This window comes from Miniopterus schreibersii, assembly GCF_964146895.1.
Source record: "Miniopterus schreibersii genome assembly, chromosome: 1".
In the NCBI taxonomy this organism is placed as follows: domain Eukaryota; kingdom Metazoa; phylum Chordata; class Mammalia; order Chiroptera; family Miniopteridae; genus Miniopterus; species Miniopterus schreibersii.
In genome coordinates this window covers 87,387,233-87,415,028 of record NC_138101.1, presented here as the reverse complement: position 1 = coordinate 87,415,028, position 27,796 = coordinate 87,387,233, and the positions used below count along the sequence as shown (strand labels likewise).

Below are 27,796 nucleotides of genomic sequence, written 5' to 3'. Positions count from 1 at the left end.
CAACAAAAAAAGAAAGATCAATGAAACCAAGAGCTGGTTCTTTGAAAAGATAAACAAGATTGATAAACCTTTAACCAGACTTGTCATCAAGAAACAAAGAGAGTGGACCTCAATAAATAAAATCAGAAATAAGTGAGGAGAAGTAACAACTGACACCACAGAAATACAAAGGATTATAGAAAATTACTATGAACAACAAATTGGACAATTTGAAACATATGGATAAATTCCTAGAAACATACAATCTTCCAAAACTGAATCAAGGAGAAACAGAAAATCTGAATAGAGTGATTACAACTAATGAAATAAAAGCAATAAACAACAATAATAACAACAAAAAATAAACGCCTCCCAACAAACAAGTCTTGGACCAAATGGCTTCATAGGTGAATTCTATCAAACATTTAAAGAGCTAACATCTGTCCTTCTCAAATTATTCCTAAAAATTCATAAGGTGGAAAGACTCCCAAGCTCATTTTTTAAGGCCAGTATTGTTCCAATTCCAAAACCAGATAAAGATACTACAAAGAAAGAAATTACAGGCCATTATCCCTAATGAACATAGATGCAAAATTCCTCAATAAAATATTAGCAAACCAAATTCAGCAATACATTGAAAGGATCATACACCATGATCAAGTGAAATTTATTCCTGGGATGCAAGGTTGGTATAATATCAGTAAATCAATAAATGTGATACATCATATAAACAAAATGAAAAATAAAAATCATATGATCATATCAATTGGTGCAGAAAAAGCATTTGACAAAATCCAGCACCCATTTATGATAAAAACTCTCAACAAAGTGAGAATAGAGGGAACATACTGGCCATATAGGAAAAACCCACAGCTAACATCATACTCAATGGGGAAAAACTAAAAGTGTTTTCAATTTAGATCATAAACAAGACAGGGGTGTCCACTCTTATTCATCATAGTACTGGAAGTCCTAGCCACAGTAATCAGACAAGAAGGAGAAAGAAAAGACATCCAAATTGGAAAGGAAGTAAAACTGTCATTATTTTCAGATGACATAATACTATATATATAGAACCCTAAAGATTCTACCAAAAACCCCCACTAGAAATGATAAATGAATTCAGTAAAGTAGCATGATTCAAAATAAATATTTAGAAACTGGTTGCATTTTTACACACCAATGATGAAGTATGAGAAAGGGAAACTAAGAAAACAATTCCATTTATAATTGCATCAAAAAAATAAAATACCTAGAAATAAATTTAACCAAGGAGATAAGGGACAATTATAAGACACTGGAAAATTATAAGACACTGAAGAAGAAAAATTGAAGACGATACAAATAAATGGAAGCATATACCATCCTCATGGATGGGAATAATTTACATCATTAAAGTGTCCATACTACCCAAAGCAATATAGATATTTGATGCAATTTTTATCAAAATACCAATTGTGTATTTCACAGAACTAGAAGAAATAATCCAAAAATTTATATTAAACCCAAAAATACCCTGAATAACCACAGCAATTTTGAGAAAGAAGAATAAAGTTGGAGTTATCACCCTACCTGATATCAGTCTTGGCAACGAATTCTCAGATAAGTCACCAAAATCACAGGCAACACAAATAAAAACAAATAAGTGGGACTACATTAAACTAAAGAGCTTCTGCACTGCAATGGAAACCACGAACAAATTGAAAAGACAAACCACAGAACAGGACAAAATATTCTTTTTTTTCCTGTTTTAAGTTTTCAATTTTATCATTGACGATGCTTTTTTCAACTTGGTACATATACCTCCTAAATATTGCAATATGCCTCCTAGGAGAGCATGTCTGTCTGATGGAAAATGGTTCTTGTAGATACACCATTACTCTAACGATGTAATCTAAGATCAAATCTTTTTTATTGTTTGACAGCTGCATATATTCATCTTGCTTTCAGATAAAACTCCTGTCATTTCATAGGTTACTGTTAAACTTTCCCCACATTATGTAGCTTTGTGATTCATTTTTAGATAAAAGAGCTAGATCTTATATCAACCCCCATCGAATTTTATCTTGATGGTTTTAGTGCATTGTTTCTTTGGTTTGATGGTGCTCTTCATTGCATTCATCGTTCTTTCCAATAGCGTGTCATCCATAAAGTTGATGTATCTATCCATAATACAGAGTCAAAGGAAGCAGGAATTTTTAAGGTAAAAAAATCTTCTTTACAGGCTCTCTGCTCTGTGCAGGAATAATTTCTGTGTCATTTGAGTATAAGAGTACAATAAAGTAAAACATCACCCAGCTCCTTTCGTTCCCTTGACCCATGTCCTTAATAGGACCTCACTTTGCATATTTGACATAAAGTCTCTTGCTTTGTTAAAGGAAGCAGAAAAGTTTATAAAAGTGTTGTTTGCCCTAGCCGGTTTGGCTCAGTGGTTGGAGCATTCGCTCTTGGACTGAGGAGCCCCAGGTTCGATTCCAGCCAAGGGCACGTACCTGGGTTGCAGGCTCGATCCTTGGCCCTGGTTGGGGCGAGTGTGGGAGGCAACCAATCAATGTCTCTCTCTCTTCCTCTCTCTCTCTTCCACATTCCCTGAAAAACAATGAAAAAAATATCCTCAGGTGAAAATTTTAAAAAGATGAAAGTGTTGTTCAACTATTTATAATTTCACATATTGTATTGTTAAACTAGGAATAGATAATGGTGGTTCTTATGGAAACTGAAGCAGAGAGAAGTTAAGAAAACACTTAACTAGTAGAACTAAGTCCAAATGCAGCAGCCTGGCTCCAGGGTTCTTTCCTGAAGGATTCATATACTTCATCAAAATGTAAAAATTTAACTTGAAAATTTATATATACCATATAGTGAAAGACTAAATTTTAATGCGTTAAACATGAATGCAGCATATCTGTGTACAATTCAAGTTCATTACACCTAATTTGACATTTACAGTAACAATCATAGCTCTGTTGTATTATTTACTTTTCAATGACAGCACATATACCGTAATGATTTCCATCTCTTTAGGGGATTTTAGAAAATTTAAGCTCAAATATTAGAATTAAAAATGACGAGCCCAGCCAAGACTAAAGAAGCTACATTCTACAATTTTAAAAAATGTACAAATATTGATTCCACACACACTTTGGTGAAAAACAAATGTCAAAGTTATTCTCAGTGCCACGGGCAGGGGTCATGGATCAGGATGGCAGAGCTCTGTCCAGGGTGATGGCTGATGGCCCCTGCAGGAGAGCCAAAGTGCTGACTGAACACAGTCCTTGCGCGTTCAGCTCTCCCAGGTTAACTGGATTGCTGACGGGCGCACTGCATACTCTGCATGAAATTCTACGAAGACTCGATGTGAGGAGGCCACGAAGGGAGCTATGTTAGTGTCCTAAAATTGAAAAAAAAAAAAAAAGTAACAAGTTATATTTTTCATAAAGTTGAGCATTTTTCAAAAATGTTAGCATAGTAATAAGGTACTACATAAAGCAGTAAAAAATTTACACTAAACCGTCATATATGTCTAGAAGTAATCTTGTTGGGAATTACTTTATAAAAGAATATTGCTGCAGTTAGGGGTTGAAGGGAAATGGGGTGCTATGGATACAGTTTCCATTACTGGGGCTGGGGGTAATGAAAATGTTTTAAAATTGATTGTAGTGATGATAGCTACACAACTTTCAGTCTACTAAAAACTATTCAATTATACACTTTAAGTAGATGAATTATATCTCAGTATAATAATTGCCATTAAAAATTGAATTTCCGATTCAAGTTCTTACTAAAATTTTAATTTTTCTGATGAAAATGCGTACTTATATTTGCAACTAAAACAATTATATGAGTAAAGTACACTACTCTCTCTCCTTAATATCTATAGTTTTCTTTGGGGATTTATTTTCATATCCTTTCTGTGGAACAATGTGTTTGGGGGTGGGGTTAGTAAATGGCTTTCATCATTCTCTCATTTCCCAAACATTCACTTAACAGATATGTATCAAGAGACTTCCATGTTGCAGGCATTTTTTTTTTTTTAGCACTGGGGATATAAAAAATGAGCTAAACAGACAAAACATCTTGCTCTCATGAGCTACATTCTAATGAAGGAGGCGGACTATGAGCCAAATATGTCGGTAAACTCTGCAGGTGGTTGAGATTGTCCTGGAGTTTGCAGTTTGGGGCCTGCTCTTCTGTTCTGCTGGGTCTCACTGCATCAGCCCTCCCCAAGAATCATCAAAAGACAGACAATTCCGAGACAGTAAATTATTCAAGTGAGTGCAGCATGGAGAATTTTTTTCCAAAGAGATATATCAAAGTATATACAATGTTGCCTATTCCCGCACCGCATGCAATTTTTTCTTTCCATTTTAATCTGCCCCCAAATTTCCAATTATTGTTTTACATTGACAAACTAGTGTGAACAGTTAACCCAAGTTTTAAACTCTCCTTTGATTCTCCTACTTTTTCCTGTTATTCTTTCATGTTTAAGATTTTGTAACTTAGATTAACAGTCTAAGGAGTGACTTTTACCATCACCCTGGAAGTAAACTGATTTCTTGGGGCTTGAAATACTAAAGAAATCAGTTGCATCTGTAAGTTTAAAAAGAAAATAGTTACATTTAAAATGAAGTCCATGTTTACCAAAGAAAATGTAAAACTAGTATTGTAAACACCCAGAGTTTTAAAAAACTGATATATTGCCAGCTGGCTTGGCTCAGTGGTTGAGGGTCGACCTATGAACCAGGAGATCACAGTTCTATTCCCGGTCAGGGCACATGCCCAGGTTTGGGGTTTGATCCCCAGAAGGGGGCGTGCAGGAGGCAGCTGGTCAATGACTCTCTCTCATCATTGATGTTTCTATCTCTCTCTTCCCCTCCCTTCCTCTCTCCGAAATGAATAAAAAAGTATTTAAAAAAAAAACACCAAAAAAACTGGCATATCTAGTTATAGACTTGGAAGTTAGTTATAAACTTCAATTTAATGTGACATTGGTTTAAATGGCAGTTCAGTTCTCCTCTCCGTGCCTCAGTTTTCTTTTATCTGCAAAGTCCAGGTTATCCTTGTTCTTGCCACATCACAGAGTTGTCTCTGTGGGGAGCAAATGGGGTTGCATGTTTGAAAGTCACTGCAAACAAAACAAAACAAGCCGTGCAGATATAAAGTAATGGTGCTATTAAAGTAGCCTCTTTTCCTCCTTTTTGAAATGTTTACAAATTCAGCTAAATGTCTAAGACCTAGTCAGCCTCTAACTCTGAAATGTGACACGCCGACCGGCTTTTCTTTTCTGTGAATCCCCTCTGAATGACAGTGACACAGTATCTACCGGCCAGGTGACTAAAATTGCTCCCCAGGGAATTAACTCTGTATATAAGGATAGAGTTACCGGAGAGGTTTTCAAAGTGTTGTCTATAAACCAAAGAGGATTCATCAAATAAATTAGGCTGTACCTATGCAATAGAATACCATCCACTGATTAAATATGATACACCAGTGTTTCCATTGGCATGGTAAGATGTTAATGATATTTTGGTAAGTGAAACAACCATATCACAAAACAGTATAAAATATGTGTGCGTATGCAAATATACTCAGGAAAAGCGTTTTTGAAGAATGCATGAGAGAATTCCCAGGGCTTTGGAAAAAATTTATTTTCTGATAATCCTGAAAATAACATTTATCAATTTTACAAGTAGCGTTATATTAAAAAAAACACACAACTATCCAGCTTTCCAGATGATGTAACTCACTGTTGGGTTTGTTTAGAAAGCCTAAATGGCTAAAGGTTAGAACAGTGAGAAGTAGCTACCCTCCCTTCAGCAATCACACTTCCCTTACTTAAAAGCTCTGTAAGTATCTACTTGCAGTAAAATGAGAGGGCAATGAGGGAACATGCAAGCAATGTTGACTCAACGCCAGAAATCAAACTTGATATTTAGGGAAGATCCAGTCCATCGGAATTTTACAAAAACTATCAAACTCTTAGTCACCAGACCGATCTTTAATATCTGTGTCCTTCTTCAAAGAACCCCCACAACTTTCAACAAAAAGCAGATGAAATGGAGCCAGGCATCCAAATGTTTTAAAGTTCTAATCATGCAGAAACAAACACTGGTATTCAACCTTGAGTGGTGCATTGAAGTGGGGCTTTTAAAAAACAACGTGCCACAGCTCTTCTCCCAGGAATTCTGATTCAGTAGCTGTGAGTACTGGAAGTCTGCAATGTAGTAACTGTAACTGTAACCACATAGGTGATTCCTATGTAAAAACTGTAAATAACTGAGTAGGTAATTCAGATGCACGATTGAGTTTGGTAACTGTATTACTATTAATTTAATGCAATGCCCACTAGGTGGCACTCGTGCTCCCCCAAACAGAAAGAAAAGTCAGAAAACTATACTGAATATGTAAAAGTACATTGTGCTGTGTACTTCGCATGTGTCTGCCTTTAAAAATGTATACTAAGTTGCTTTCATTACTTAAACACAATGAATGGGAATCTGAAAATCTTGCTTTACTCACTGTGCCACAATATGGTCCAGAGGATGGAGAATTAACATCTGGTCCATCATAGAGTATAAGATAGTTCTGGACACAGTCTCCAGGATCATCAATACTGATGAAGTAAAAGTTGATGGTGATGAGTCTTCCAGCAGGAGCAATGATGGCCCATTCACAGTGAGTGTTGTTTGGGTAAGTGCCCGGATAGCCGGGGCTGGTGAAGGAGCCTCGGTCTCCATAAAGAGTTCCACCACAGCCTGTAAGAAATAATTGCAGGAAGTTTGATTCAACGAAGAAGAAACCAGCTAGGAGTCCTTTAGGGCACTTGTAAGGGAATAAGATGGGGATGCTGTTTCCTGAAGGTGCTGAGACCCTTTGCAAGAACAGTGGAGGAGGAAACCCTTTTCTTGTTTCTCCTTTGGGCCAAATCCCTCACCACCTGGCCTCCCCATGTCTCCCCCACCCCTTTCTCCACCCTGTATTCTTTTTCCTCTCTGTCATGACCTAGGGAAAGCTTCCTCCAGGTCTGTTCTTTTTTTTTTAATCTTCACCCAAGGATATTTTTCCCATTGCTTTTCAGAGAGAGTGGAAGGGAGAGAGAGAAAGAGAAACATCGATATGAGAGAGACACATTGTTTAGTTGCTTCCTGCATGTGCCCCTACCAGCGCTGGGGATGCAGCCTGCAACCAAGGTACGTGCCCATGGCTGGAATTGAACCCAGGACCCTTCAGTCCGCAGGCCAATGCTCTTACCACTGAGTCAAACCAGCTCCAGCTCCAGGTCTTTTCTTTGAAAATGGTGGGTTGAGAACACAGTGGGAAAACTGTGAACTAGATTAAATAACTGTAGGAGAGAGTAATTAAAGTTGTGTGTGCTTTTGATGGTAGAGTTCTTCATAAGCAGTAAGTTCTTGATAATGATGTGGGTGAAGTAAAATAGTGCAATTTACAACAGCTAAGATCTGGAAAGAGCCCACGTGCCCATCAGTAGATGAGTGGATAAAAAGACTGTGGGACATTTACACCATGGAATACTATGCAGCTGTAAAGAAGAAGGATCTCGTACCCTTTGGGTCAGTATGGATGGAATTGGAGAATATTATGCTAAGCGAAATAAGCCAGGCAGACAGACAAACATCACATGATCTCACTCATATGCAAAATCTAAAGAACATAATAAACTGATGAACAAAATAGTTTCAATGACATAGAAGCATGGATCAGACTGACGAATCTCAGAGGGAAGATGGGGGGTGGGTGGTGAGAAGAGATTAACCAAAGAATTTATATGCATATATGCAAAACCCATGGACACAGACAATAGTGTGGTGAAGGCCTGGGGGCGGGAGTGGGTGTGGGGTGGAAGCGGTCAATGGGGAAAAAAGGGGACATCTGTAATATTTTGAACAACTGGAAAAAAAAGTGAAATTTCAGGGCTGAACAAAAAAGAATGTGTTCTTGGAGATTTGGGCAGTAATTATTGTAAAAGTGACTTTACTGGGCTTATAACTGACAGTTCCGAGATTGACACACTTAAAGCCAAAAAAAAGTAAGTGTTGGTACCAATTTGTTTAATTTGTTAACTGTATATGAAAACTAACATTATTTAGACCACACAGCCTTGGGGATCCAGATATGGTACTGCTCAGGAAGAAGGTACATGGCATGGCAAAAAAAAAATAATAATAAAATAACTGGGCTGGGTTATGACCACTGGAGTCTGGTCCTGCCTCTGCCATAGTCTAGCTGTGCATTTTGGGCAATTCATTGATTTGGTGTTGTATGTCGTCATCTGTAAGATTAAGGTATTGAAGCTTATCTTTAAGTATCTCTGGATGGCAAGAGTCCATTACCTATTATTATCTCGATAGAACGTTTTTCTTGTTCTATCATTTTTATCATTCTTATTTTGAAAGTCTTTAGGTATTTTGAGGACACTTCACAAAGTATTCTTTCTCTCTTGAGTTAAAGGTACTGACATGACTTAAATTTTCTTCATTTATTTGAAAAACAACCAAAGATGCAGAATGGTACTTATTGCCCTGAAAAAGCAGTTAACCTCCAGAACTGCCAAGAAATGACAGGAGCTGCACGGAGCACAGTTGCTCAGGTATACACGGGGATGTGTTAGTGATGTGACGTTTCGGTAAACTTTTTTTTTTTAATTCTCCGAGAACTACCTTGATAAACCAAAAGTTAAAAACATGACAAAATTAGACTTTATAAAGGAATTTTTAAAATCTTTATACTTTATCTGTGCTTTATATGTAAATATATATTCTTTAATATATAAAAATATATATTCTTTAATATATAAAGAATCTCTGTACATTCGTTGTTAAAAAATTCTATTTTTATCAGAAAATTATCAAGTATACAGATGGGTAAAAAGATAAGGTAATTTTTAATAGCCTTTTTTTAATTAGACACATGATATTTTCTCACCTATGTTACTTTACCAGTGTCTTACCAGAGGGGGATGAGGTCCAGACAATTTCATATCCATGACTGGAAGTTGTGCTGTCACTCTTAAATCGCAGGTACAGTTCATTATGGTGAGAGAAGATAGGATTTGGCAACAGACTTCCACAATAGGTGCCGAGTAAGGGAGCACTGCCGTCGCTTCCATTTCTCACCTTTAAAAACGAGTCATGAAGTGTTATCCTTAAGCATGCTCTACTTTCTTCTTGGATCTCTCATTGCTGTACATTAGCATAAAATAAAGTATAACAACGTTGAAACAAAAGGAATTTCTATACGGAAAAAGGAGAACACTCACTAAATTCACAAAATTTCTGACCATTAAGATATACTTTAGCTGGGCCGGGTGTGGCTCAGCGGTTGAGCGTTGACCTAGGATCCAGACGATCAGGATTCGATTCCCGGTCGGGGCACATGCCTGGGTTGCGGGCTCGATCAATGACTCTCTCATCATTGGTGTTTCTCTCTCTCTCTCTCCCTCTCCTTTCCTCTCTCTGAACTCAATAAAGATATATTAAAAAAAAAGAAAAAAGATATACTTTAAAAGCACATTTTGCAGCCAAATAGACTTGTTTTTTAAAATTCACTGCACGGAGCAGACACATGTGCAAACAGGAGGCGAGTCGGCCTGTGTGTAACCACAGGCACGCGCTGTGAACTTGGCCGCGTTCTGTCCTCAGGCCTCGCTCCTCCTGCGCGTTCACAGCCAGCCTGACCCCAGGCAGTGCGGAGGTGATGGTCCTATGGCTACATGTACTCAAAGTCTTGGAAGCCCCTCCAGTCCCTTTATCATTTCATAATCTGACAGCTGGTCCACTGCTGATTGTCTAAGCCATAGAGTGTCCTCAGAGGCGCGGAGGCTCATCTTGCTGGGTGTGCTGGTCTGCAGGTCAGGGCGGTAGCCAGTGGGAGGGAAGATGCCTCTCTGGTGCTTTTGGAGTATTCTGCTGAGTGTTTCAACAGAGTGCCTTGCATGGATCAAGCAGCCAGTTATCTACCAGGAGACAGAGATGGGGGCCATATCCAAGAATGCTGGAGGACCAGACCTGCCACCACTATACTCTTTGGGTCTTTTTCCTGTTATCTTTTAGAAAAGGTGACTCTCTGAGAGAAGACAGAGACATTGATTCCCACTGAGCATGCTAATGAGTTGTTCTCCTCATTTTTCTCTGCAGGAACCATGAGAGCGGTGGACATCTCTGGGACATTAGAGGACCTTGGAAAGGGAGGTGAAAGTTCTGAAGACAAATGCAAATTCCAAATGTGTTGCAGGACTTGGTCTTCAAGTGACATTGATCCATTGGAATCCTTGGCTAGATCCGTGGGAAGTTTCAGGCCCATTCCTATGGGATAGCGAAGGACAGCTGGGAGGACAAGTCCTCACCCATCAATGTTCGAGAGCTGGCCTGTACTTCCCAGTGGACAGAGGCGAAGGGCAAACGTAAGCTCCAGTCAATGACGGTCCCCTGGGGCGTGAGGTGAGCAGGGAGCAGCTGCAGTGGGATCCCAGAATGACAGGGTAATTCTGTCCTTTCTCTGTATCCCACTCCTCCCCTCCTTTCTGCTTCGCGCTTCATACAAATGCTTAGATTCCGCGGTGGGTGAGGTACATAGGTCTGAGTTTAACACCCTCACTGACACAAACCATCCTGTATTTCTCCCATCTCCTCCCTGCTACACCCATCTCCTCCAGTTTCCTACCATGGCAAGTATTCCCCAAGAAAAAGGCACGAGCTTCCTCCCAGAACTTGTTGCACTAGAGGTTAAGAATATTCATTAACAAAGGACTTAGATGAATTCTACAGGGGAGAGCTTTCCAGGAAAATAAAACTCCATAACAGGCGTAAAGGAGCTGTTAAACAAACCTTTTGGAAACCTTACCGAAGACTCTCGTGCACATGAAACAAGGAGAGCAGAGGAATTCGGCATCCTCTGTGTATACAACTTTATTTCCTAAGAATGAATTCATTTCCCACAGAGTTTGCAAAGGACACCCAGGTGAGCTCTGGGATTTCTGTGGCAAAATAGAGGCGCTGGGCTCCACACACAGCCTGCGTCGGTTATGGGCTCATTCAGAACATCTTCCCATGAATGACAACCTAACAGTCCCCACTTCCACAGTGCAGGTGACATTCAGCAAAAGGATGCAGAGGGTGCTCTTCTGGTGCCCCAGGGAATCACAAGGGGGCACGGGCTCCAGGAGCCTGGCTCTGCCTGCTCCAGGCCAAGGAGGCTTCTCTCTCATTGTGTCTGGGGAGGAGTGGAGGGTGGGTGAGAAGAGGTTGGTGAGCTGCAAAGCTGCTTCTTCGTCCAATTCGGGCTCTCCAGCAGTGGTTGAGGGGAAAGGAACAGTGCATCCCTCCAGCCTCCGCCAAACACTTGGTCAAGGTATGGTTTCACCTTAGAGAATCCTGAAGATGCCCCCCACTTCCTGTGGCTGTCAGGGGAATCAGGCTAACTATGTAGTATCGTTTGGTTTTATTTTTTATGTCCACACAAAGCACACTTATTAAAGTCAGTGCCGTGGTTCACCTCCAGAATTAGCGCTTTGCACTTGGACATCCCTCTGGTCCTTCCAGTCTGAACACACATCAGCTCCTTCAAGAAGCTTTCTCTGTCCTTGAAGTGACTCGATTCGTCCTTTCCACATTGCGTGGGAGCTGACTGTTTCCCGCCTGGCCTTCCCACTGGACTGTGAGCCTCCCGGGAGCCCTGACTGTATCGTGTTCCCTATTGGATTTCTGGCACCTGGCCATAGAAGTTGCTTGGTAAGTATTTATGGACTGAAATATAATGAATAAATTAAGGAAATGAGTAAGGGATATATTTTTAGCAGTAGCAGAGAAAAAGGTGAAAAATCGGAAGTGACCCATCATCTTTTATATAATTCATTTATATGAGATCCAAATGGATGTTACCTCCAAGAAGTCGTGTCGGCATTCACTGGAGTCCTCGATGCCAAATGAATGAAAGAAGAGGGAAATGGTGTGGTTCTGTGGGGCTGTGAGAGTCACAGTGCAATCCATGTTATTGTTATAATTATCGGGCCATCCGGGGCTCTTCAGATTGCCGAATGCCCTGTGATAGTCTCTGTTACAACCTTAGAGAAAAAAATATTCACAATTAATGTATGTGTACCAATATTTAGTGTCTTTTTGACCTGACAGGAATAATTGAAAAAGTGATTAAATTTAAGCACATTAGCAAAAAGCCAACCCAGCCTCTGCATTTACCTTTGAGGTCACTGGGACCCCGGAGATGAGGGGAAGGGCAAGTGGAGCACATTCAGGGCAGGGTCTCAGTAACAGGAAATACCCCACGTGAAATGTGAAATATGAGCACTCGCCTTCGAAGATGGATATTCTAGAATTCTCTGTGCTCTTTCTGATCACACTGAGGTGGCTGGCTGACATTTAAACTCTTTTTCACATAAAGTCTCTACCTCCAAGACAAAATCTTGTGTGAGGATTTCCCTTTAAATCCTTTGATGAATTATGTATTCTGAGAGACCTGGCAAATTGTTGTTCTTTTTTTTATGTTTTAATTTATCTTTATTGTTGAAAGTATCACAAATGTTACCCTTTTTTCCCCCAATGACCCCCTCCAACCCACTCCTGCCCCCTCCCCAGGCCTTCACTGCACTATTGTCTGTGTCCATGGGTTATGCATATATGCATATAAATTCTTTGGTTTAATCTCTTCACCCTCCACCCCCATCTCCCGCAGAGAATCGTTAGTCTGGTGCATGCTTCCATGTCTCTGGATCTATTTTGTTTGTCAGTTTATTTTGTTCATTAGAGTCCACATATAAGTGAGATCATGCCTTTCTCTAACTGGCTTATTTCACTTAGCATAATACTCTCTGGGTCCCTCCTTGTTGCCTCAAAGGGTTTAATCAAAGGCAGTGTTAGTTTTAATCAAGCTCCAAATGAACATTAAATAAAGTGTTCTCTGGAAATAAACTTCTCAGTTTTAGTAATCAAGTAGCTCTTTCAAAGCTTCTTGGTTCTGACAAAATAATTTCCTAAGCTACTGTGATTTCCATACATGTTCAAGTGGATAATTAATAAAATAACATACAATTTTAAATTATGTAATTACGTCAACTTTGAAGAATACGCTGGCATTCTAAACATTTTAATTAGCATCGTACTTGCTTGACCTCTTTGGGAACCAGCTTTAGTAACTTGCTGGATTGGGCCTGGTTTCTAGTGAAGTTTTATGTCGTGTAAACAAGCCCTGATTTACTCACATGCTCACAGGAGTCCGTTCTAGCAATAATTGTAATGATGGCAGATTTTCTGTACAAAAGATAAAGTCCTAGGCTCACCTGCAACCTGATAGGTAAAACCCACTCTAGAGTTGTTAAAAACTTCAGATTTGAAAATGACAATTGCAGTGCTCAAAGAAGAATAGAACGTTGGAACAGCTGACGCATTGCTGCCACAGAAGTGAATTCTTGCATTTCCATTACTCTGAAAAGAAAGTCAAGCCAAACACATTAGATTTTGCTTCAAAAGAGAACAGGCCATAGCAAAAATTAAATGCATATGAAAGTACACTTTAATATTCAGCCATGGAAACTAGATACATTGTTTGAGCACTTGGCAATAAGACTGATATTGGCCTTGGAATCCACAACTGTCTCACATTCTCTAAAGGACAGGAAGCGGGGGAGGTCAAGTTTATGCTGAAGCCACCAGACAGATACTTGCCTCCTGAAAATGAGACCCTTCCCCCCTCTTCATAGCCAAGGTCTGTGCCCTTGCTCTGGGTGCATCACTGTTCAAGTTCACTGCAGTTCTTCTACTGGCGTTTTTCCCCAGTCTGGAACTCCATAAGACTAACTCACCGCTCCTGCCCTCGATACCCCTTAGCAAATCTAACCAGACACTTCAGCATTGCTATGACGCCCCCAGTGCCACCGGCGCCTGTAATGAGGTTCCTGTTTCCCCTTTGTAACTACACCTGGCAGCCCCCATCACGTCCCAAGGGGACAGGATAAATGCAGTCTAACCCTATCAATCCTTGCATAAAAACAGCTTGTATCACAGGCAGGACACCTGCTGCCTCTCACAACAGGTACGCCTCCAATACCTATAGTTCTTGGGCACCTACTGAAAGGCCCATTCCCCACTCCTGCTGCCAACTCCTGTTACTGATCAGTGCTTCTACCCCGCACTGTCTCCTGCAGCTGGTCCTTTCCTAACCTTGCCTGTTGTATCCTCTGAACTTGAACTGCATTGGTAACCACTCCTGCACACATCCTTAGCCTTTCCACTTTGTGGCCTTGAGTGAAACTTGGGTCTCCTTCAGCCTCCTGTGGAGGCCATTCTTTTCCCACTCTACACAGTTTGAGAAAGAATGGGGGCTGGGGATGGGCAGGGATTCCCAAGCTGCTCACTGCAGCATATGTCCGCGAATCAAAGCTAGTTTTTCTTTGAGGGTCTCTACATCTGGCCAAAGATACTCTCTGATCCATCTGATCATTCTCACTTTCTTTCTGGATACTTCCCTTCCTTAATTAAAGACTTGTGGTATTTTAGCTCAGAGCCATTTTATGAACCCTCGGAGGTTCTTACAGAGAACCCATTAAACATCCTAATTTGCATTCCTTAATGCCAGCGGCTTTCATGTCCATTCTCTGTGGTTGCCTGCCCTAACACCAGCTGTGCAGTCAGATCTTTTTATTATCTGCAATGCCTCCACCACATGATTCTTTCATGATCTTCCAACCACATCTCTCTTTCTACTCTTGGACACCTCAAAAGTTTTGTTCTTTCAGTTATTAGTTGATTTCTTATATTTTTTCCCTCTCTGCTCAGGCTGAAACTCTTTGATCTTTTCCTTTATCCATTCAGCTGAAGGACATTATTTATTCATGACAAATATTGGGTCTTATTTGAGGCCAATCTAGCTGTCAATATTATACAGAGCTATCCAATGCCCTTAAGTAGCACGCAGGCACCCAGATGGTAGTCTGCCCTGATCCACGTTGGAAAATTTGGATGCATGAAACAATGGGAAACTGAAAGAGCTTTAATCAGCGGGTTTTGTTGCAGTTGGCTCTAAGTCCTTCCAGGAAGTGTACCACTGGGATATACAAAAAATATTCTGAAGACCAATGGAATGATGATAACCTATCATCTTGACCACTGTGGGAACACAGAATGTACCTCAGTGTTTCCGTTTTGTAATATTTCAGCAAATCCAGTGTCTATTCAGAAGCCAGTACTTCTCAAACCTCTCTCCACATTGGAGTCAGCTTCCACCAAGATACATGAGTAATACAGGGGACCCAGATTTAGAATGAGGAGGACTTGAAGACTCAGAAGGGATAGACTGGATCCTCTACTATTGCCAGCCAGCACATGGGGGTTTGAACATGACCCTCCTAAACTGAACTGGGGTAGATTAACTAATCTCCTCAAACTGCAGGGAGACAATCCAGGCATTCCCAGGTGCTCCCCCAGGCACCCATCCTCATTTCATGAGTCCTCACTTTACAAATGCTCCCTGGATAATCTCATCACTCGCATTGTTTTAACTACTGATTCATATGATGGTGACAATCAAATCTTCAGGCCTTTATCACTATCATACTTTTATGCCCAACTGTCTCCTCACTGTCTTATCCCATGGGCAATTTGGACTCATTTTTGTTTTAACCAAATCAACCCCCCCCCCTCTTTTTTTTTCCTTTTTAAAAAATATATATCTTGATTTCAGAGAGAGGGAGAGAGATAGAAACATCAATGATGAGAGAGTCATTGATTGGCTGCCTCCTGCACACCCCCCGACTGGGGATCGAGCCCACAACCTGGGCATGTGCCCTGACCAGGCATCAAACCCTGATCGCCTGGATCCTAGGTAGACGCTCAACCACTGAGCCACGCCCGGCTGGGCTTCTTTCTTACATTATCATAAATGCAGTGCCACTGGACTGGGGCCATATGACCTCTTAATTGATTTCACTGTGTTCTGCATTGGCCCTTGCATCTCACCCTATACATAGATTCCACTAACTATAGAAGCGTTTCCCCAAGTATGGCCCATGGAACACCAGTATCAGAACACCGGAGATGCTCATCAAAAATTCAGAGCAATTGGTGCTATGTGGGGGATTCGGTCTTTGAGGGGGGGGCCCAGGCATAGGCACTTGTACCAAGATACCCAGATGTTTTTATGCACATGAAAGTTTGAGAGCTCCTGACCTAAGGACCAAGTTAAAATTTCTTAACACCTAAACAGAGGGTTTGTATATAGCCGAAAAATACATTAAGCTAGAAGAAACTTTGACAGTTTATTTCATTATGCTCTCATTACTTCAAGCGGTTTGAAAGTACTGGTAAAAAGGCCACTAGATGTGAATGTCACTCACACTATAATTATTACCTCCTGTGCATCCTGGAACTCTAAGTAATTCTGGTGGCAGTCCCGTGAGTGCAGCTGCAATGCCCACACAGTGATCTTGACCTGCTGATGTGGAGGAGCTTCAAAGACCCAAGTACAGGTGGAAAGTGGGACATCTGGGTTTGATAAACTGGGTGATGAAATATTTTGTGGGGTCCAAGTTGCGTTATATGTTCCACCACAAATCACTGAGATGGGAAAAAAAGAACAACATTCAAGACAAATTTTACTCATGTCTCATCATGCATATGATATTTTAAATTCTGCCTTTCCTACCCCTCCAGCCCAAAGGAGCTCTATTTACATCACTCTGTGAAGAACTTAGAATATATATTCTTGACTAAGAATTATACCAAATTTGTATCATGAATTAAACACATAGTAATTAACATGGTTTTCAGTAATTGACATTGAATTTAGATGATCACTAACATTGAGTTTAGTAATTAACATTGAGTTTAGATACAAGTGTGACATATTTTTAGTGCATAAATACACGTTTCATAATATATAAAAATGTCTCAATTTACTCACTGTCGATGAAGGTATATGTAGCATTAAATCCTTCCCTTTCCAAAGTTATGTCACTGACAAATTGAACTGTCAGGAAGTTACCAGAAGAGACAAAGGGCGCAGGTACCCTGGAACCACAAAATGTTCCAGCCAACTCGGCATCTTCACTCTCCCCGTCATATAGCTGAAAGGAAAACAGTTCATTAGTTCTGCATTATTCACAAAGAGGTTGCAAATTTTACACTAAAATGGATGTGAAGTCCCAATAGGTCATGATCAAGAATCTTACAGTGATGTTCTTAGAGCTAGTTTTAATTTAGGAACAGCTATTAAATCGAATATAAAATAATGAGTTTCCGTAGAAACCTGGTAGGATGTCTAAAAACTTTTTTCTAATTGTGCAAGTAATACATGGTTTAAAAAAGAACGTGTCGTTACAGCCAGCAAACCCATCACTATCCTCACATCCATTCTCACTACCGTGCAGGGCCAACCCTCCCTGGGTTCGCACTGCCGCCTCCCGCTTCCACACTTGTCCCCCTTCAGCTTGTCCTCAACACGTCAGCCAGAGGACACGGTTAAAAGTTAAGTCCAGGTCATCACTCTGCTAAGACCCCTCCTCACTGCTTCCCATCCACTCAATACAAAAGCCAAGCCATGAAAGTGGCCTCGGAGGCCTAATAGAATCTGCTCTCCGCGCCCACCCCTGACCTTTTCACTGGAAGTCTTACTGTCTCCACTTGGTTTTCTCTGCTCCGGGCGCAGTGCCCCCTCCTGGCTGTTGCCTTCCTCGCTCCTTCTGCCTGGAACACCCTTCCCCTATGGAACCATGAGGTTTGTTCCCTTGGCTCCTGCAGGTCTTTGCTCAAATATCACTGACCACCCTATTGAAATAGAAACTTCCCCACCCTTCTCTCCCTTCTTCCCTGTGCTCTCGTTCCTTCAGCGCCTGCATTTCCTCCACCCACTGTGCGTGTTGCTATGTTACTGTCTGTTCTGAAGGAAGCGCAAATCCGTGAAAGCACAGGGTGCTGTTTGCTCTGTGCATTGCAGTCCTGTTGTGTCCGGCACAGAACAGGCGCCCAGTAAATAGCTAACAAATGAGTAAGTGCTTTGAGTCCTCTCTTCCAACACCCACCCCCTCAACCCTGTTCTCTCCCGGCCTTCTTTATATCAGCAAACGGCTCTAGCCTAAAACTTCAGCCATCCTTGATTCCTGTCTCTCCCCTACCTGACATCTACTCCACTCTCCCTTTGCAATCTACCCCAGAGGGCTCCATGTCCACTGTCCCCACCATCGTCCTTCACCTTTATTCTTATAACATCTTCCTGATAGGCGTGTTTACACAGAGCAGCCCCGGTATTCTATATGGAGCCACCCGTGTGTTTGCAAACTTAAATCAGATCATGCTCCTGCTCGGCCTAACAGGTTCCAGTGGATTCCCACTGCGCTTAGTGTAAAACCAAACTCTTCATGGGGGTTTGCAAGCCCCTACCTGGCCTGGCCTGGGCCTGCCCTCAGCCCCCTGCTTCCTGTAACTCCTCTATCCTAGGGTGAGTCCCTGCCCAGGCCCAGGCCCCTGCTGTTCTTCTGCCAGAAGCATTCTCTCCTCAGCTTGGATGGACCACACTCATGGGATCACAGCTCAAATGCCTCTCTTTGAGAGAGGCCAACTCTATCTAAAGTGCCCCCCGCAATATCTTCCTCCTCTATTTTCTTATTATAATCAAAATGTACCTTATTTGTTGCTTATTTACTTTTTCTGGTCTCTCTCCCAACAAGAATGAGCACCCAGAACCCAGAATGAGTCCAGCACCTAGAATGAGTCCCAGCCATAAAAGCCTTCGACAAACCCCTGTTGAAATAGCGAGTACTTGTATTTCTGTCAATTGCTAGAAAACAAAGTTTTCTCCAGCACAGTAATCTTCATGGTATTTCTAAAATCAGTATGTGTAGATATAAATATTGAATTTCTAAAAGAACTATGGTGTGTTATAAACCTGAGAATAGACATGACCACTGACATTATTTTAAAATGATAGCAATATATAAAATAGAAATGGTTAGAAAGAGGAATTTAATATTAAACAGAAGAAAGGACGAACCACTAGATGGCACTGCCTCACCTGCTTGAAAACGATTTTAGTAAATTTAGAGCCAGAAGAGATTCAAGAGTAGTCACCTATCCCCCCATTTTATAAAAGAGTAGTTTGGTCAAGTTTTAGCTAATGTACTTTTTCTGGTAAGCAAGTTAAACTTTTATTATAAACATTACTGCCTTTATCAGCACATTCTTATTAGCAGCATTTTTATTCTATGCACTGTGTGCCAGGCCTCTGTGCAGGTCCTATGTATACAAGGACGTATAAGGCATTTTCCATACATTCAATACACTAATTTGACACTCACAAATTAGTGGGAGAGAGAGTTCCATAAATTAAATATGCCCGTATATCTGTGTGTGTATAAATTATATATAAAGAAAAAATGTGCTACAAGAAAAGAATTAAATATAATAGGGGAACCCAGATGGTGAAGTCAGGAAAGACCTCACACAGACATTTGAACTGTATTTTAAAAGTAAGACCTTATATACATATATTCATAGCCCATGGACATGGACAATAGTGTGGTGAAGGCCTGGGGTGGGGCAGGGGCTGGAAGGAGGGAGCAAAGGGGGGGGGGATTGGAGGACATCTGTAATACTGTCAACAATAAAATGTATATATATAGTAAGTGGAGCCCTTCCAGCCCTATAGAAGAGGAAACGGATGCAGAAGGCCACAGGAGTATGGAAGACATGGCATGTCTCAAGAGCTCACCACCTTTCGAGGCGCCTGGAGATTAAGGTGAGAAGCCATAATCGGTATTGGGACACGACTGAAATTCTGTATGCTTCATGCTAAGGAGTTTGCATGTTCTCCTGTAGAAGTTATAAGATCTGGTTTGGGCTTTGAGTAAATAGCTGGTGGAAGTGATGGAAGGGAACTGCAGAATGGCTGGCCTCCAGCTGGTGCTTGCATTAGTTCATTCACTGCCGCAATGAGATTTTTCTTAATTGAGTTGACATAAACAGGTTGTGGTCTCTGCACAACCGACATGGGCTCCTGGACTCCTTGTAGCCAAAGCCAAGCTTTTCTCCACCTGCTCTCCCATTCGCGGATAATACTAAGTCTCCACTGTGACTTCTGCACGGTAGCCCCGGAGCGTGTAACAGGGGGTGTACCGTACAGTGCTGGAGATGGGGGTCACATGGACCAGGATATAAATGGTGCCCTTTAGGACTTACTGAGTCGCTGCTGATTACTGCATTGTGGCCGCGTATGTTGCCTGGCACAAGTGCTTCAGACCTGGAGCTTAAATTATGTTCTAAGTCTTGTGGATGTAGACAAGTGCTGGTAAGAATTTTGTGTCTTCTCAGCTTTTAAAACTCTTTGATAGTGGAGCGTCTTAGAATCTATTTAAGATCCTGAAGAAATTGTACAAATAATTTAGGGAAGACGGCCTCTGACTACAGTGACTGCAAGATCATGCACTTTATCCAGCCACTAATCTGAGCCAAAGAAGAAAGTGGGAAAGGAAATGTATGAATTTTAATTTCTATGAACTTTTAATGCTAAAGGGCAAGAGACTTCGATATTTGACTTTAATTCTTTCCCATTTAACTTCATTTCAGACATTAATTTTCTTAGGACTTTATCTTTTAATATTTTCCTGGGAATTTAATAACAGGAACATTTTTATATTCTTACGTGGAACATCTCTACATTGCACCTTAGAGTATCTTCACAAATTCCTTGACTTTATCGAGGAGCCTCTGTTAGAGTCTGCTGGACAACATGCCGGGGCATAATTTGAGATGGGAAAAAGAAAAGAGTCATTTTTAAGGTTTAGGGCTGAACTCTGATCTCTTTCAGGTCCTTCTGGGGAAAATGCTATACTGGTCCCAGTGGTGTCAGGAAGAGCCACAAGAAGCAATGATTAGAATTAGCTCTATAAATACAGGAATTTTTATAGTTATTTTTATTATTATTGTTATTATTAGTGTTCTTTTCTAGTGCTTAGAACAGTGTCTGGAACATAATGGGTGCTCAAATAAACATTTATTGAATGAATGAATGAATGAATGAATGAATGAATGGTACTCCTCTTAAGGATAGGAGCCTGATCCCTTGAGAGGTTGCTGATCTCCTCCCCAGAGATGGACACTCCCTCTACAGTGGCTGACCACAGACTGAATGGGTAAGCCCAGGGGGTTAAGATAGATGTTCTCACTGGGGACAGAGCTGTCCCTTAGGGAGTGTTTTACAAAAGTATGGTGTTTTATGGTTATCACAATAATTTGGGGCTGTAACTGGCATTTAGTATTCAGCAGCCACATGGCAGAATCCCATCCTGTAATTCACAGGAAAGTTCTACAAAGTGAAGGTTTACTCTATGTTCCACATAACCGAATGTCCTGCCAGACATTTGTGCATTAAAACTGTTTGCAATTATTTGATCCCAGAACCTAAATCCATTCACTATATAAACACAAAAATATTTTTGCACAGCTTTAATATTCACCAAATTTCCAAGAATGTGAATGCTGTGCAAGTTGAGGGAACAGTAGTCTTTGTTTTCTTTAGAACTGCTTTATTTCAGTTTTTCCACCATTTTAGAAATTCATACTGCAGATGGTGATACTGCTGCTGGCATTTAAGTTACAAATACAGCCCACCTGTATTAGTTTAAACTTACACTTTTACATCTGCCATGATTCCACAGAGAAGAATCCGACTTCTTTATCGTCTGACTTAGTGTAGGTGTATCAGAGAACTGATATAGTGAAATCTGCGCTATTTTATATACTTTCCTTTTATTTCTCCTTTGCACTGCAGTTGGTACATTACATTGACTTTTTGAAACTATGTATATGGATAGGCTATAGCATAGGTGACTTTCACTCTGGATGGTCAAGGAAATATTACAAATATTGGTGGGAAATGTTAGGAGGAAGCCACCTTCTTCCCACTAGTTCCATAGCCCCTGGCAAAGACATGCCAGCCAGGGGCCCAGTTCTGAGCCCTCACTGCCCACCACAGGGGAGGGACTTGACCAGTCGGCAAACTGGTATCGAGAGGCTGGGGGTGCTCTGTGCAGCTGCAGCCCCTCTGTCTTTCCTTCTCTTCGCAGCCGGCCTCCCACAGGGAGCGTGCTTTTGTGATGTGCCTCCGAAGCCTAGCTCAGCAGTCCCATCCAGGAAGCCTTCCCTGACCCCAAAGTGACATCAACCATTCTCTCTTCTCTTCTGCTTTTCCATGTTGTTCATTTTGTCATGTTTTATGTATAATGATTTATGTGCTCACATGTCAGTCTCCTCACTCTGCAGCTCCTTGAGGAACTGTATTTTAACCTTCCCGCATCTCGAGTGCGGGGGACAATGCCCAGCACATAATGATGCCACCCGACTCCTTATGGAATGGTTGTGATGTTAATTTCAACAGCCACCACCCAGTGAAACACACAATTCACTATGTATTTTAATAACTTTCCAAATCAACCCTTTAAAAAAGTAGTGACATAATTATGGATGGCCCAGCCGGGCGTGGCTCAGCGGTTGAGCATCGGCCTAGGATCCAGGGGATCAGGGTTCGATTCCCAGTCAGGGCACATGCCCCGGCTGCGGGCTGCAGCAGATCAATGACTCTCTCATCGTTGATGTTTCTATCTCTCTCTCCCTCTCCCTTCCTCTCTCTGAAATCAATAAAGATATATTTAAAAATAAATAAATAAATAAATAAATAAATAATAAATAAATGATGAATAATGAAACTGGCAAGTTTTTACTTGTATATCTACCTACAGAACTGAATTAAGTAAGCTTTTCTAAAAAGTAATTTAATTATAATATCTAAGAAACAATCTAAAAGGAATCAAATGTCTCATTTATCACAGAAAATCTCTTTAATAAAGAGACCTCCAGGCTTCCCATTTCAAGGGGTGTTCTTTTATCTGCCCATTTAGAATAAGCTGAAAAATTTGCCAAGTGAGGAAAATTGCTTTCCCAAGAAGGAAAATAAGAGTAGATCTGAACAGATTTTCTTTTTTTTAAAGAATTATAGCTCTAAGCTAGAAAATAACTCCTTGTTTTCAATATTGCTATTTCTGTCCTAAAATTACTAGTTGTTTTAATTAGATTATCAAATCACAATCTTCTATATGGAAATGGATCTTGAGAATAAGTCCTATTAATCTTTCCAGAAGGACCAAACACTCTATATGAGTTTATATTTAAAATAATGTATACACAAATCAATTATGTTTAATATTTTAAGAAAGGGAGATTGTACAGCCTCATGCCTTCTGTAATTTCACAATGGGAAAAATAAAGAAATACATTTGTTTATAAGTCATACGTCAGGCACAGTGTTGCGCAGTCTCACATATATTATCTTTATCCTCAATATAGCTTTGCAAGGTAGGTATGATTGCATGATTTTGTTTGTTTTTTAATAGATGCAGTGATAAGAATCAGGGAGACACAAAATTTGTCAGGTGGTAAAATTGGGTTTGAGCGCATATTATCTTTCTCTAACACTTGTTATCTTTTTGCAAAATTTAAGTAACTGTCGAACTGTCTTGAACATCAGCTTTACTGCTGCTGCGGCCGTTCTGGTCTCATTTCAGAAAGGAACCATTCAACCCGAACTGACATTTCTTGTTATCTTTAGTTTTTCATGAACTCCCTCTGATCCTGCTTCTGTGCCAATACTTTATTTAAAGTTGTCAGCCAATCTAATGAGTTTTTCCTTCATCTTAACCTTTCCTGGCCTCTAATTTACAATTTAAAAGTATCGACCACCCATCCTTGGTGAAAGGCTCTCTCCTTGACTTCAGTGATACCATACTATTCCTGGCTGTTGTTTTTTGCTTGTTTTTTCCATGACTCGTGTTTCCTGTCCTTTGTTGTCCAGTTGCCTCACTGTGAACCTTCCCTGGGGTTGAGTGGGTCTCTGGCTTTCTAGCTCCAGGCTGTCCCCCTGAAGGAAAGCCCCGTTTCCCCTGATGTCAGGAGTGCTCTTTTGCTGTCTCCTCTCTGGTCTGTTTTTTGCTGGAGCTCTGTTCCATCCCCTGCCCACAGGCCATGTCATTTGTCTGCCCTGCTATGATCCAACCTGTACCAATCCCTTACAGGAGCATGGTCTCTTCCTAATAGCACTGGCATTCTTCTGCTCTCTTAGGCTTGGTGCTTATCACAGTAAAATATGAGACAGTATATAATTAAGTGCTCAAGTGTGTGTCCACCTATGACTTTTCCTTCCCTGTTTAAAAACACACAACAATTTCTTTAAAATTTAACATAATTTTGAACTTAAAAAGTTTCTCTTGCACCAGGCTTGTTATCTCTACCATCTCTGTACCCTCCTGACATAAAGGTAGCCTCACCTTGGGGCCCTAACTCCAGACTCTGTGACAATTCACCCAGAGTCCTGATTCCTGATTAGCCTTCTTAAATTCTGCTCTCAACCTGTATCACTTGGATTGATTGGAAAACCTTCAATGACTCTTTATTTTTAACTGCATAAAATCTAAATTCTTTAGTTTGACTTTCAAGATCCTTTGTACTCTGAGAATTTCTGCACTACACAATCTTGTTTCTTGCTACTCTTTAGTAATATTCTGCTCTTATAGAGCCAGCCCCTCACTATTTCAGGAACATGCACATTCCCATGTCCATGCCTTCTCTCACGTTCCACTAGCCTGGAGTGCCTCCTCTCCTGACTTGAATAAGCATTCCCTCTCTCTAAGAAGTCTTTCTTGGTCACACCAGACAATCACAAACTTTCCTCCCTTTTAAACTTGCACACTGCTTTAATCCTGTATCCAAAGCATTACTTAGCACTTAAATTTAACTATCCTGGTTGCTTATTGTTGATTTGCTTGTATCATCCCCTAACTTGGTAATCAGATTTAACCTCCTCATTGTTAGAAATCTTGCCATACTCACTTTTCCCCAAGAATGTAGTACTATATATTGATTGACACTTCTTAAAACTCTCAAATTCATATAGCCTGATAGATACAATAATTTAATATTGAAGAGTCATTAAAAATTGAGAAGTCCCTTGATTTACTTTCAATGAGATTTTAGAACTAAGTTGTTTTCCACATATAAAGATAATATGAAAAGTAAATATATAAACTTTAAAAATAGATAAGTTAAGGGGTGATTATTTATATGCAGGATTTGCCAAAGGTGCTTTGAGTATCTCTTCTTATACAAGCTTGGTCCGCAGATCATTTCCTAAGGAGGCATGGGTGAACAGTGAATCTTAGAGCTAGTGTTAGAAGCCACTCAAAGTTTTTGAGTCATCCATACTAAACATTAATTTGATATGAAGATAAAGCATCTGTAATATTATACATTATATCATTGAAGTATAGGTCATTTAAAAAATTAGTGGTACTCACAATTTCCAAAACTCCCTATATGGTGTGAAGTAGAATATACCATATCAAAGTCTGGATTAGAACACTCTGCCAAGACATATAACAGCCTTACCTTTACATAATCATAAATGCATCTTTGCAAAGTGGATGCTGACTCCAGAGCAAACGTATTGAAGGTGAGTTTAATGAGTTTGTTTACAGGTGCAATTATGAACCATACGCAGTTTAAATTCTTGTCATATCTTCCATCTGAATCAGAATCAGGAGAGGCAAAGGTGTAATTTGAGGCTGTCAGATAGCCACCACATCCTTGCCGAGGCCCTGTGTTAAAACAAAGACATCACTAAGCAGACCGAGGAGAACACATCTTACATTCTACATGGAGGCTTTTAAAATTCATATTGTTTCTATTTTCTCTCACACTTTTAAAACTATTATCAGGCTGCCCCTGAGCTTCAGTGGGCTGATGTGGGTGTTGTTGCTACTTGCCTTAACTTCTTCACTACCTATTTCCTCTCCACTCCTCTCACCAACCCCTCAATCCCTTTCTTCTTACTCACACATAGCTGCTTAGAAAAATGGGAAACCGAATTTGGCTCTATGTGCATTTTTAGACCTGCTGATGTGATTTATTAAAGCTTTTTCTAGCCTCAAAAATCCAAGATTATAGAAAATGGTGTTTTGCATAATAAAACTGGTGGAAAGCATGAACATGTTTTACTATTATGTTTTGCTTTTATGGACACTATCCAATTGAAAACTGAATTTATGAAGAATTTACCCAACATGCCAAGAACGCTGGCTCCAGACAAACCTTTTATTTTAAGTAATGTTAGAAAGAATCTGAGAGGCATTTAACACTACGGTCCAGTTCATATTAAACCACACTCTATACTTAATTTTTTCTTTTCCAAAAAGAAAGAGGAGCTAAAGAAGAAGACCTTTATTGAAGAAAAAAGTTGACTTTAAAATAAAAATTTTGAAATTCAAAATAAAAAGAGAGGGATTAAGAAAAATACCCTGGAAATGACTAAGTGCTCTACTATAAAAAACCCCCAGAAAATCCTCAGAACACTGGGTTTAGTTTCAATCTCTCCACAGCCTAAGCAAATACCTCAGGAATGATGTAAGAAGGACATAAAAGGAAGGAAAACGATGGACAATTTCAAAAGAAACAGTGAGGATGAATTAAGCTCAAGATAGCCCTCCAAGGACTAGAGATTAAATAGGTGCTCAAAGGAATGTCCATAAAGCTTGCATTCTACACAAATATAGATCATTACTACTTTCAAAGTTAAATTTCACTGACATTGGTCTTCACTTTTCTTTTGGAAAATTTATAAATTTTTATTTCAAAGGGAAACTTTTATTATTTAGAGCAATGAGTCACTTATTTTTCTTACTCCATTTATTTAGCTATTAACAGTGAAAGGGTTGCTTTCAACATTAGGGGGCACTAAGATTTTGGACTTGGAGCTTGGCAGGAAATAGGCACAATGGCAGCTCTCCCTCCTCAGAGGCTAAGGCTATCAACGGGCACTGTTTTTCAGAAGAGATGCATTATTTAGTAGGTCAGACTGCCTTGTCCTCAGCTCCTAAGTCTGGTCAAAGTATAGATTATTGGCGTAGTCAGACGTTTTCAGGAGCTGAAATTCTTACAAAGGCCCAGTCTCTGATATTTCCATATATGGTATCTAGGACAGAATTATTCTGAAACCAAAGCAATGCACAGTGCTTCATGATATGACTCTAATAATTCTTTTCATATTAAACAGGCCTGTAAACTAAAAAAAAAAAAAAAAAAAGAATTGGAGTTTGCCCAGCTTTTATTTTGGTATTAACTGATTCTTACTTAAGGAAACCACTTAAGTTTATTAACATGCTTAGCAGGGAAGAACAATTACTTAAGATATTAATGAACTGATAAATTTATTTATTTATTCAATAAATAGTGTTTTAATAGTGAATGAAATATATTTAGTATTGAGGTGGAAAAAAGACGAATAGTTGTTCAATAGCAATGATAAGACACAGATAGCCCTGGCTGGTGTGTTCAGTGGTTAGAGAGTTGGCTTGTGCACTGGAGAGTCTCAGGTTTGATTCCCGGTCAAGGGTAAGTACCTGGGTTGCTGGCTCAATCTCTGGCCCCAGTTGGGGTGCATGTGGGAGGAAACAATCTATGTGTCTCTCTTACATCTATGTTTCTCTCTCCTCTCTTTCTCTCCCTCTCCCCCCTCTCTAAAATAAAAAATAAAAATTGATGGAAAATATCCTCACTCCTCAGGTGAGCATTAAAAAAACCACAAAGATAAATAATGATAGTACAATTTAGAAACTTTCCTGCCATAAAAGAGGCAGGAAAAGTCTCGTGAGTTTTGCAAGAAGGGGAGATTACTTCCGGCTATAAGGATCTAGAATGTTCAAGGGGGTGGGGACATTTGATCTGGCCTTGAAGGATAAATAGGACAAGACCAGACA

At 40.2% G+C, this 27,796-nt stretch overlaps 1 protein-coding gene across 1 annotated transcript in view; it reads right to left on the bottom strand.

Annotated features, from left to right (window-relative positions):
* Positions 1 to 627: 627 nt before the first annotated feature.
* The window catches only part of CUBN (cubilin), a 258,721-nt gene continuing 231,552 nt past the window's right edge, over positions 628 to 27,796 (bottom strand). The window contains exons 60-67 of the mRNA XM_081135485.1: positions 25,431 to 25,639; positions 16,906 to 17,068; positions 16,354 to 16,559; positions 13,289 to 13,433; positions 11,877 to 12,058; positions 8,948 to 9,113; positions 6,499 to 6,734; positions 628 to 3,370 (exon numbers count right to left, since the gene is read on the bottom strand). Coding sequence (XP_080991611.1) covers positions 3,263 to 3,370; positions 6,499 to 6,734; positions 8,948 to 9,113; positions 11,877 to 12,058; positions 13,289 to 13,433; positions 16,354 to 16,559; positions 16,906 to 17,068; positions 25,431 to 25,639 — 1,415 coding nt within the window. The 3' untranslated portion in view covers positions 628 to 3,262. The remainder of the gene's footprint in view (positions 3,371 to 6,498; positions 6,735 to 8,947; positions 9,114 to 11,876; positions 12,059 to 13,288; positions 13,434 to 16,353; positions 16,560 to 16,905; positions 17,069 to 25,430; positions 25,640 to 27,796) is intronic.